At 48.3% G+C, this 12,575-nt stretch overlaps 1 protein-coding gene across 5 annotated transcripts in view; it reads right to left on the bottom strand.

Annotated features, from left to right (window-relative positions):
* The window catches only part of KIRREL3 (kirre like nephrin family adhesion molecule 3), a 563,596-nt gene extending 551,226 nt beyond the window's left edge, over positions 1-12,370 (bottom strand). The window contains exons 1-2 of one of the 5 annotated variants that reach the window (XM_019710496.3): positions 12,061-12,370; positions 9,536-9,941 (exon numbers count right to left, since the gene is read on the bottom strand). In XM_019710496.3, the coding sequence (XP_019566055.2) occupies positions 9,536-9,590 (55 nt within the window). In that variant the 5' untranslated portion in view covers positions 9,591-9,941; positions 12,061-12,370. The remainder of the gene's footprint in view (positions 1-9,535; positions 9,942-12,060) is intronic. The other 4 variants (XM_074321188.2, XM_074321190.2, XM_019710497.3 and 1 more) reach the window with 4 other exon arrangements.
* Between the last annotated feature and the right edge of the window lie 205 nt (positions 12,371-12,575).

Genomic DNA, 12,575 nt, shown 5'->3' with positions numbered 1-12,575 from the left:
GTGGAAAAGTGCGGGCCCTAGGACATGGGGAACAAAGCCACTGGGACATTCATTGGCAGTTTTTCTTTGTCAAAGGGCAGCAAGACAGGGGAGGGAGGCAGTCGCTTCTTGTGCGGTGCCTGGGATGGGTCTCCAGGAGAGAGCTCTATGTTTCTGTCTCCTGAATACCTGTGTGATGAGCCAATCAGGACCCAGTGTCACTCTGAAGCTGTCATCGCTCCCAGCATTGCCAAGGGTGACAGGTGGACTGTCACACTGCACCAGAGCTGAGTCACCTGTGACATCTGCAGGTGACTGACAGGAATGGGAACTGACATGCATTAAAGAACAGAAGGGTGCCACTGTTTCTTGCTGAAACCAAGGAGCGGGTGGCTCGTCAGAGGATGTTTCTCTTGGCAGTGTCCCTGGTCTCTCAATGGTCATTCAAGGCCTTACTCAGAGAGGAGCAACTTCCTACAGAGCAAGACCACACTTTCACTAGTTGGCTTCTTTCCTCTGCTCTCCTGTGGGAGCCCTCTCAGCATGTGCACGTGGTGAGGTCAGAAGCACTGCCGTCTTCTCCTTTTTTCTTTATTCCTCATGTTTCATTCCAACATTTCAATATTTATTCATAGCTTCCTGTGTGCCAAATAGTGTGCAAGTCACCGGGAGGTACAAAATAAATGGGTATTTTAATCAACCAGTTAAGAGAAGTAAAATCCCTGCCTTTGCTTTTTTTTTTTTTCCTTCCAGAACAGCCACAAGAGAAGCTGCCGAAGCAATGTATTCTTGTTGCTAGTCAGCCCAAAAGGCTGCCCTGTCATTTCCCCAGGCCGGGAGTAGCCTGGAAACCTTGTGCCCTCCAGATAAAGCTTACGCCAGAAAGACGAAGGAACCAATTCATAAAGAGTCTGGAATCAAGAAGAGATAGAGCCATAATGCTACTCAAAGGCCAGCTCCCCAATTTTCATCAGAACCCTAAAACCCCCTTCTATGCCTAGACACTGAGGATTCCCATAATTCTAAGACCATGACTCAGCTTACGCCACAGCTTAGGACCTGCTCATTCATTTTTCAGGGTTGCTGATTTGCAGCAGCTGGATCTACCAGCATCGTGAGGAGTGTCAAAGCCCATAAAAGAGTGAGCTGGACTGGGAGTGACTTTGATCAGGTGACACAACCTTTCTGAGGGTACAGCAGTGATGACAGCCACCTCTCATTGCTATCATGGTGATGAAATCAAGTAGTGCTTGGAGAGGCACTCGGTAACTTGTGAAGCTTTGTAGGATATTAATGACCATCATGCTAAAGAACATATTATTGCTGCCCCTTCCACCAACAAGCAAAACACAAGAGGAAATGTCCAGCACCTATAAGAAAACGTGCAGGACAAAGAGATCTATAACACATCCTCTACCTTCTAGGAATTCATTATCCCAAAAGAATGCTTATTGCTAACAGACGATATTTAGGAAATCTTAGTACTGGAGAGAATTTGGATGTCATCTAGTCTACTTTCCAATACATTTCTTAGGAATTGACACTTTCATTCTTGATGGCCCTAATTCCACTCTTAGTTTTTCAGCAGTGGGAGAACTTTCAGTGGGCCAGCCTTAGACACAAGGGTTAGATAGTCTTGGAAATGTCACTGTTTTATTTCTTGCAGAATGATGAGGTTTTTGCTTCACTACTGAGCTTGCCCTACTGGTCCCCACCATTTTTTGATGGGGAAATGAGAACAGGCCAAAGAGTAGCACACATGGGTAGATATGACAACACCGTTTACTGTAGAATGACAGGTTAGTTGGCACTGGAGACTTGTAAACAGGTCTAACATCTGAGTAGAACCACTTTGCTTGAAGCCTTGTTTTCCCCAAAGCCAGTGTAGCTTAGCTGCCTCTTGAGAACAGGAAAGAAATCATCAGCAAAATGTCCCTACACATCTCTTGCTTATCTCACCCTTGCCCTTTCTCCCTTTCTGGTTTACCTTTCATCTTCGATACTAAGTGTGTCTATCTCTAGCTAGCCGTCCAGGGCCCTAGACATTGGCAAATCCCATTGCTCAGTGACTCCGTCAGACGAACCGTCCAGTATGGACTCAGCCATGCCTGCTTCTGTGTGATGCACGTTCCCTTCCACATTCGTTATCCAACACATCACTCCTAAGTATACATCTGCCTACTACCTTTCTCTGTCTTCCCTCTGGAATGCAGAACAGCAGTCAAGGCCAGTTGCTCATACTTAACTCTATTGCTCACTTTCCCATCCTTTACATAAGAGTTATGAAGGAAAAGAAACTGGAAAGAACAGGTATATTTTTCCATTGACGTCTACAGGGGAAACACAGGATTACCAAGAAGAATAAGTAACATGTTGATCCTTCCTTTTTTTTTTTTTTTTCTGTCCATGGAACTCATGGTATAGAGAGGAGTATAGACCCATAAGCTACTAATAATGTTTCTAAAGCCTAGACTTAATTCTGACAATCCACCCTCAGAACGTTTAGCACGGTATTTGCAAGCGGACCCTTCCCTTCCCAAACTTCCTCTCCTACTCCTTTCAACACACTAACATTCCAACCACCCACAGGACCCATTGCTTTTGAACATGTCGCATTCTGTCCTGCCTTCTTATCTTTGCACACACACACTCTAAGGTACAGTCAGACACACTCTTCATGCTTCATTAGACGAACTCTTAGACATCCTTCAAAATCAAGTCACCTCCTCTGTGCAGCCTTTCCTGATACCCATGGCCATTCCAGCTGCTCTGTGAACACTCTGACAACTCTGAACCCATCAGATGGTATCCACGAGTTGAAGTATCTGCTCCCTGACCAGACTTACAGCTCCCCTGGGGCAGAAATATGGTCGTAGTCATCTCTTCATCAAAAGCCCTTGGCACAGTGCCTACCACACACAGTAGACCTACAAGGAATGCTGCCTGAGTGGCCAGGGGCTGAGCTTTGGTGTCACAAAATGCTGCTAGATCACAAAGGAAGGGGGTAGGTATAAGTGTGGCCCGTTGAGATACCAGACTCTACGAAACACCTGGGGAAAAAGGGGAGAAAGGGGAAAATGATGTTCTGTTTTCACTGCCACAACTCTCAGTGTCAGATTTCAAATTCCTGTCTTCTAGGCCTAAATTAGAAAGAACGTGAACTTGCAACAACTGTCGAATGGACACAGGCTAAGTAGGCATCTAGAGAATCCAGCCTGATATGCACAGGTCCTCTTCTTACTGACAAACATATGCCATTGCAGTGTTGGTTTCAACACTGCAGGTAAATCTACTTCACTTTTCCTATGAGGCCACCAAGGCCAGCTTGAAGGTTAGAATGAGTTCTCACCTCCTATGTGAAGACAATGGCTGATGTGTGATTTGTTTTAAGTTCTGGATATCACTACACTTTAGCAATAAGTGGTGTGTGTGTGTGTGTGTGTGTGTGTGTGTGTGTGTGTGTGTAGAGTCACGGATGGAGGAGGCTTGGAGTGGGCAGGGTAAGGCTTCCAGACTGCCAGGAAAACCTTCCAATGGCATGTGGGCAGGTGGCTACTTCCTTGTGTTTATTTCCAGGAAGGAGCTGGGTGAGTGTCCACCTCCTACCCTCCACACCTCAGAAAAACTCTGCAAGGAGCAGGATTCACCCGTGCTGGCCTCTATTTCCATGGCTTTATCTTGTTACCAATGTACCCAGGGAAAGCTGACATTTATTTAATCCTCATAGTGGTGGTGACTGTGTACTCATAGAAACACTGTATGCTTATGGAAGACATTTGTTTCCAAGCAGCTTATGCTAAATTGTAGTGATATAAAGGAAACTCTTATCCAATATTGACATTTACTGACTTCCAGAAGTATACAGCCAGAATACTCATTTTTACCATTGGGAGAAGAGGCAAAGGAAAAATGCATAATGTCTGATCCCGAGCTCCTTCAGTGGGTTACAAGCAGAAAGTTAATGTAACTTACTGTTAAATGCGGTGGTAGAGATCTTTATTCTACAGACACTGTGTGGGTTCCAAGAGCGTGTGGAAGGAAGTCCTAGGCCCTACCATGCTTAATCCCAACGCTCTGGCAGAAAGCAGGACAGAGCATGCTTTTCACAAATGTGAGAGAAGTATTCCAATGACCTATAAGGTATCTATTTTCTTATTTGACGCGCATACCTAACCAGGTAGATTCTGGCTTTCCCCTGGGGAGAAGAAAATGACATGCAATGAATGACATATGGAGCAGTAATGTCTCAATGTAGTAGACTGTCTGCATTGCCCCTAACTGGAGATAAAATCCCACTCTGTTTGGAATACAGGGTGAAGCCATTACAATCTGGGCACAGGACACTGGCTGGCTTTGCACCTTGCTTCCTGGTGGATCGCAGTGTTGGGCTGTGAAACACGAGGGGACAGACACCGCCAGAGCAGCGGCTCCAGTGGGTCCCGCTCAGTGAATGCCGGGCTGTCCACTGTCCTTGACGGGAGGTTGGGCCCCAATCACTCTGCTGCAAGAACCACCATTAAAGTCAGAGTCTCGGATTCCAACTTTCTCAGGATCTTGGGGACCCTCTGCACTGCTGAATTAGTGTGTCCCTGCTCCCAGGCACAGGAAGAAGGAATTCAGTGCCTCTGTGTTTCTAGGTTGACCCTGATTAAAATCCCTACACTGGTTTTTCATCCTAAAGTCATCTCAACATCTTACAAGGATACGGACTGTAGCTGAAAAATGATGCCTCTGACCACGTGACCCCCTTCCCACCCACACTTACATTGAGACCCAAAAATGAATGTTCTTGGCCCCCCTCCCCACTCCTCCATCACAGGCAATTTTCTTTTCCTCATTCTTGTTTCCAAAACAGTTTATCTTTTTATCTCCTTAGAAGAAAAGCACTCTGCAAATCAAAGGTATCATTAGTATTGTTACTATTTTGCTATTGAAATTTCTTGAATTCACTCTGGATTATTCAAGTGCTTTTTTTGGGTCTGCAATATAATGCCTCCTAAATCACCCCCACTGGGTTGAACAAAAAAGACAAATTGCATCTTCAGGCCGAATCTCCTGCTCCACCCCGGCTCCTGCTGGCCCTGGCTCCCACCAACACAGGCACACCAGGCAGAGCCTCTCCTTGGTCCTGTGCCTAGCTCACTGCTGCCATGTTCCCAGCGAGATCCTCCTTTGTGACCCAGGAGGGAGGACCCGCAGTGTCCTCTAAGTGTAGTACGAAGGTGTTGACCCCACTCCACGCCCCTCTACCCCTGGGGAGCTACTCTTCCCTCTGCACTTGGTCTGGCTGGCACGTTAACTCCCTGCTGGGCAGCAGACACGGCGACCATCCCCGTGCTCAACAGATGTGTCCCAGTTCCCCTCACCCAGAACATTTGCGAAAGAAGTGGCTCCACACTCTTGGCAGCTAGGCACTGACCTCCCGGCATAAAAGCAGCGATTCTTCCTCCTCTAGACAACACGTCATACCACTTGGGGTGCCAGTGAGGGGAGCATCACACTTCTTTCTTGCCTCTTCTTTTGTTATATGACATTTCTGGGCAAGGATCAATGTTTCCAAAGTTTCTGGGCACTCCCATTGCCTTTTCTAGTGTCTTCTCAGCCTGTGCCTCCTAGGACCCCCTCGTTCTTCTGGCTGCCTCTGAGGTGCTCTTGAGATCTTCTGATGCCCCCCCTTCCCCAAGGGAGTTTCTGCAAGGTAACCCTCTCACTGCTCCTCCCTTTGCAGGCTTCCTGTCATCCCTAAGGCTCCCCTCACCTTGGCTAACTCCCCCCTTTCACATTCTATTTTAGCCTTCTGTCTTCTGGATGCTCTTCTATTCCCAGGGAGATGCACCTCACCATGAACCTCTGGCCCTAGAGTGGACATCTGACAGCCCCTTTGGGTGATTTCTGCCAGCAAGTCAAGAGAGCACGTTGCTTAAATTCTTCCCAATAGGTAGATGACATCCCGGATAAATCTTCAACTCAAGGACTTCATTGACAGCGACATGCATGTTCTCATTTTCACCCCAGCATGCTCGGAGCATCATGGCACACGGGTAAACCCGACAACAGATCTGGGTTCACCAGAATGAGAACTTTTAGACCCACAAAATTACTGGGCAGGACAGGACACCCTGGGAACACTAGAGCAAAACGCCAGAGAGCGGGGAAGAGAACACATTTCCTAGAGGATCTGAAGTAAAAGGCACTAAGCTCGTGCCACTGCACATTCCCTAAACTGTCTTGGAACTCCAGACCCGGTGGGAGCATCAGTCCTGCCAGAACACGATTCTTCCAAAGCCACTTAGGATGTGGCTGTCCAGGCTGGATGAAATGGGTCTTGAAGATGAAGGAAGGCACAGAAAGAAATAGTTGTGGGCAAACTGAAATGGTAAAGGGAAAAAATAGAGCAAGTTCTAAGTTTATGGATGACAAGAGAATCGATTCCTTTTCACCCCGGGGCAGAACATGCCTCTTCTCTACGGGAGGCAAATTGTGCTGTGACATTATCCCTCTCCGTACAAAGCATGCAGTCCTGACAGCTGAGGGAGGAGGCATCCCCAGCAAGAGGAAACCTACAAGCAGTATACTGGCAGCTCTGCATCTCCTCCTGGGGAGCCAGGCCAGGCAAGCTGGCAGGGACAAAAAGGGGGGAATGCCATTTGGCCTTTCTGCTGCCACCTTAGGAAAGATAAATAAATACTTAATCTCCATGAAAAGCCCAAACCGTAAAAGAATAGGGGCACAGCATAGCACTGAAATTAATCATACCTTAATTTCATCCTCTAAAGGGTTATGAACAAAAACAAAGGTGAATAAAATATTCGACAAATTGGGAGAGAACTCATGATTGAAATAGACTTTAAGGGTTTTCCTACCCGTTTCAGAGCACTGTTTGGAACACTCCCTCTGTATGAGAACTAAGACAACCAGGAGGGAGCAGGAAGCTTGAGAATTGTGTTTCCAGAAACTCCAAGACGACATGCAGGTTCCCACTGTGAGAGAGGTTGGGCAGCAGATGGATGTACCCTCGGAGTGCCAGATACGGCCCTAAATAGAACCCTGGACATTCGCCTTCTCCGAGTGGAGAGCCATCCCTGAGTCTTTGCACATTTCCTTGGAAAGCATCCTATGAAGAAGAGCATCCAGGAGGCTGGGGTCAGACAGGTGGCTCTGGGGGGCTGGGGTATGCAACCTCAGCCAGGAGGGTGACAGCCACAGCCATCTAGAGCCTGTGGGCCAGACCTCTCATGACCCGTTGAAAGTGGATACACTCTATTCAATAACTTGATAAATACGTGGCACCAGGTAGGTAGGGGCTGGGCACTGTATGTGCATATACACAAAGCATATGTGTATGTGTAGAGAGTAAAATAGATTCCTCTGGGGAATTTACAATACTCAAAACAACATCCAAGTTAAAATAAATGTCCACAGATCAAGTCAAAATGCATTCAATTGCAATGAAGTCCATAAAACATCGATCCCCTTGAATCCCACTTCCTGTAGTCAGATGCTGTCTTATTCCAGGTACCTACAGGGTCCAGTGATTTAGGGTATTCTGACGGGCTACATCCACTTTGGTTTCAGTTTTCTTTTAGACCGATTTGGAGTCCCGTGAACTATGCATCTACCATTTGACAGGGTGGCAACACTGGCCAAGCTCAGGGCACTCAGGAATCAGAAGGAATTATGGATGGCAGGATGCTGTGGTTTCTTCCTAGTGCCCTCAGGGCTAAGGGCAGATGAAACAGAGCATTTAACCTCTGTAGGAAAATATTTAAATATTCACATGATGTAGTCAAGAAATAGCTCTGTACTAAGAAAGGAATAAACGAAGTAGAAGATGCGTGCTCTGATGATTAAGGCAGCCAGAGAGGCACTTAGAGACCTAGGGACTTCTTATGCCAATCTAGGGAAGAATCGCATGGATGTGCCACAAAAGAACACGAAACACTGACTGACACGTTCACTAGTCTCATGAACTCTGTGTAGGGGACAAGGCGGGATCCTCCTTTCCAGGAGTCCACAGGCAACTTCCTGACTGGAGAGAGACAGAGAGAGAGAGAGATGTTTGCCCATAAACAAGTGCGCACACATCCAAGAAAGAGGGTAATCTCGCAAACAGTAATATAACCAAACTGTTTCTATACCAGTATTCTGAGATCGTTCTTATTCATTCAGCCTGAAAACTCTGGGGAAGGCAATTTATCTTCCTGCTGCTGTAGGGAGCCCTGGTTAGGTGCATACAGCCCCATGAATACATGAGTGAGTGAGAGTGTGAGTGTGTGTGTGTGTACATTATAACTACATACAGCCATGGGTATAACATGCTCATATGGGGGGAAACCCCCCTCGGGTTTAATGAGGGTGATCATAAGCAAAGTTTGATAAGGGGAAATGTGCAGCGATCACAGTACCAACAGAAGAGGTAAGGAAGGCAGCTGGGATGCAGCCTACATTGGGTTCTCCCTGACAGAGGAAGAAAGGGAGCCATGCTGTATGCTTGCAAAGCCAGCCACCCATGGCAGTACTCTGCTTTCTCGTAAACTTTTACCCTTCATTTAATCAACAGATGGACATGGTCTGTTGGGGATTTTTCTGAGAGTCCTGTCCCTGTCAGAGCTGTGCAGGCTGGCACAAATGCTGCTTCAGATGGCAGAGGCAGCATTGGCATTCCGAGACAGTGGAAAGCAGCCGATTTACTTGTCCCCTTGGAACTCAATTCCACAGGTGACTCTTGAGGCCTTGGGCTAAGTAGGCATTCACAATCCCTCTCCCAAATTCCCCTCCCCTCCGTCAGCCACTCCCAGCCCCACTCAGCCCAGTAGCAGGGAACCCAGAATGGCAAAGTTCTTTTCTGAACATTCACCAGCTCCTCTGCCCCTGCTAGGCTGCAGAAAGGAAACAATCAGTACCAGGGGCGAAATTCCATTTCATACCCTGAATCTAGTGCTGTGGAGGACTCAGAATTCAGTCTTATTCAGAGAACTCGATTAAATTCAATGAAACTCTTTACAAGCTTTTCCCAAGCACTGCAAATTACCCCCACGGTACATTCCATAATTGCAGCCCCTTCTGCAACTGTGCGACGCACACACTCGCTTTTGAACACACTTGCTTTTGAACACGCTCATGGAAGTCAGACCCTATTGGAGCTGAAAATCCACCTAAACAAAGCTTTCCTTCCCTGCTCGCTCCCTCTCCAGCCGGGTCTGAATGAGAGGAGGTGCCCAGAAGTTCAGGGCGGCAAAGCCACACAGATCCTGCCTCATTAACATACCAGGGCCATAAAGGGCTCATTTGCATTGGAGAGTTTGAGCTGGGTGTTGACCGCAAGTGAGAGGAGAAAAGTCACCCCCAGCCCCATACCCCTTCCTTCCAAAGGAAAATACACAGTACCATTTTGTTGCATTTTCAAAGGCAAAGGAGCAATGCCAGAGCATCTCGACCGGGCAAGAGAGGCGCATCCATCAGCTGAGTTTGCGGAGCCTCCCACCTACCGCCCTCTGCCTCCCGCGCCCTGGCAGCCCCGCCACTTTCCCTGCAACTCCAGCGGCCCGGGTCCTACCTTGACTGAAAAGGAAGAAGCAGACGAGGAGCAGGTGGAGCTGGGAAGGTTTCATTCCTCGGCGCTGCGAGGGCGAGCCGGTGGACAACTTGGGCTCGCAGTGAGTTTCTCCTCCTCGGCTCTCGGGGCTCAGCCTGAGCCGCGGTCCTCGCGGGGTCGCCCACCAGCCGTCTGTCCGGCGGTCCCGGCGGCCTCCGGCTCTTGCGCCTCGGGTCTCCGCAGCCAGCGGCACAAGTGGCCTGTCTCTAGCCGCCTCGGGAAGCCGGGGTCGTCAGCAGCGTCCCCTCTCGGAGCAGATCCATCTCCGCTCCCGGCCTCCCCGGCGCACAGCTTCCTCCCGGCTCCTCCCACCGCCAGCCAGCGAGCGAGCGAGGGACCAGTGACAGAAGGGCTCCTTTCACTGGAGCTGGGGAGGGGAGAGGGAGGGGAAACGGGTCATAATTAAAGAGGAAACACTTGGAAAAGATCTACGCAAAACGGAGAAGGGGAGGCTCTGTTCTTTCTTTATGTCCCCAAACAGGGGGAAATTTAGCTTTTGTCACCGTGTATGATCAAAAGGCATGTTGGACAGCGAGTGGAGCTGTGACTTTTTTGTTCACACGATGTAATGTTGTTTAACGGTTGTGAAGTTAAGGACGACTATATGCACACATTGAAATATGCACGCCTCTCCCGTGCACAAGGGACTGGCAACTGGGCTGAAAGGGGGAAAGGGAGAGGCAAGGGAGGATGCATCTTTCCCCAGAAAGGACCTGGCCAATGTACCCGGCGGGAGTCTCAGAGTTGGGGAAGAAACAAGCATGCTTTGCATTTTTGGGACTTTCCTCGGAGGGGTAGGTAGGTAATAAAACCTGAACGGTTGGACCGTGGCGTGCTTTGTGCTACTCCTAGAAAACAAAATGAAGGAACTAGAGGGAAACCAAGTAGATTTGTGACACACGCCCGTTTATCATTATCATTATTATTATTATTATGGTTTGTGCATTTCCTACCAAGGATAGGGGAGAAGCCTGTCTTTGCATTTGCAGCCTCTCCTCTCACAAGCGCTCCACCCCTCTGTCTTTTCTCTAAGAAGTGCTGTGATTCCTATATGGAAGGAGAGGCCAAGGTCATAGGGAACTGCCTCCTGAGAACCATCGTCTTTCACCTGTCATGAAACCCACATTCAAATCAAACTCTGTTTCTTCCAGGATATCAAAGTGAATTTAGTTAGGTCTATTTATTTGATAGACATTAGATAAGTCTGGTATAAGCAGGGAATTGGGGCAAATAAAGTCATAGGCACAGACCATGCCTTCAGGAGTTCATGATTTAATGTGAAAGTAGAGTATACACATAAGAAACTGTAAGGATAGTTACAAAACAATGTATAAAATATGCAGCATTATACAGAAGGGGAGGTAATGAATAAAGAGAGGAAAATGAAAGATGCTCTCTCCATCTGTGCCATTCAATTACAAAATCAACCATTATTATCTTCAGTCACTGGACCTTGGAGAGGTCTTTTCTTCCATCACTATTACATATTTTGGTGACTTTGCTGATTGCAAAGCATTCCAACTCCACGTTTCCATGTGGATGTATCCCTTGGTATTTAGGAACAAGATAGAGAGAAGTGGGGGCACCTGGGAGGTGCTGGCAGGAGCTGACATCTGGTGGTTCACATCAAAGGCCTACAAATTAGTACCTGTCGGCTGTGTTGACTTTTCTATTCTTAATGTAATAGTTTATTTAACTGCACCCCTTAGAGGCTGTTAAACATATCAAATGGAAATTTGTAGGCAAGCTTTGGGGGGGGAAAAAGAGACACTGAGCAACAGAAACTAAGAGGATCCAAAAGAGGCACCTAATCAATTAATTAGCAAGCAAGGTTCAGAAGCAGTGTCTGCACAGCCTTAGTCCATTGACTGGTTGGAATAGGCAATGCAATGAAACAGAAGAGGCAAATCAGAAACACATGCAAAAGATGACTAATTCTAAACAACATACGTCAAATAACATATTAAGAGTGAAAATATGGCATTTATAGTGCTGTAGCTTTAGTAGTCCCTTCCATTAAATCTATGGGGTGGGTGGGTGGGGAGAAATTTAAGATCTGGGTTCAATTCCTGAAGTCAAGCTTTGTAGTGCAGAAGACTAATATTAGAATGTACAGTGTACCTTACAAAGCAACATTTGATGTTCTAACATTTATCCTTTAAACTGTTGTTTAATTTTGGTTGCTAATTCCTAAGTGGCCTGGGGCTCAGATTTACTTAATTCGGCCAGGAAGGAAATAGTACAAAACCCGTCACGAGTCCAGTGAACTGTGCAATACGCGAAATCAGGTACAACGTGTGCACACCCCACACACTCACTCTGGGACAGGAGAGGGTTGGTGGGAGTCCGAGGTTGGAAGTTCCTTGGCTAACTGTCCCGCTGTTCCCGGAGACTGACCTCGTGATCCTCAGCCAGCTGGGCCTGTTCCCTTCTCCACCCCTTCCACCCCTCTCTGCAGCCCCCGGTCTCTGGCGGAAAGGTAGTACCTTGGATTAAGTCATGAGCTGCCTGCCTCTAAAAGGACCGGAAAAACCACGGCAACCTTCTGCAGCCACCGCGTGGGCAGTGAGAACGACAGCGGTGCCTGCAGTACCTGCAGCCGGCCCGGCCCTGGCGCCAGCCCCGACGGCGGCCCCGCCACCTCCGCTCTGCTGCTCCTGAGCTTCACCTCCTCCGGGGGCTCGGTTAACCTCCTGGCGCTGCAAGGTGCCTGTGCTGTTCCCGGCGAGGAGGGAGGAGGGCGGCGCGAGGAGGTGACGGCTCCACCTGATGGAGAAGAGCGGAGAGTCTTAGACCCAGGAGCGCGAGGGGAGGGGAGGGGAGCGTTCTGCGAGGGGAGGGGAAAGGGTGGGAGGGGAGGAGAGACCGCCACTCTTGGTGGGCACTTCCGCGTCCGCAGCGCGGCGCGGTGGACAGGGTCTTTAGGCACGTCCGTGGAGGTGGCAGCCCTAAAGAGACAGCAGAAAAGTAGCAACTTAGAAAACCACCTGAATTCTTGTTC

This window comes from Rhinolophus sinicus, chromosome 9, assembly GCF_057876585.1.
Source record: "Rhinolophus sinicus isolate RSI-liver-muscle chromosome 9, RSI-T2T, whole genome shotgun sequence".
Taxonomy (NCBI): Eukaryota; Metazoa; Chordata; class Mammalia; order Chiroptera; family Rhinolophidae; genus Rhinolophus; species Rhinolophus sinicus.
The sequence above is the reverse complement of the archived record's forward strand: the minus strand, read 5'-3'. Positions and strand labels throughout refer to the sequence as shown.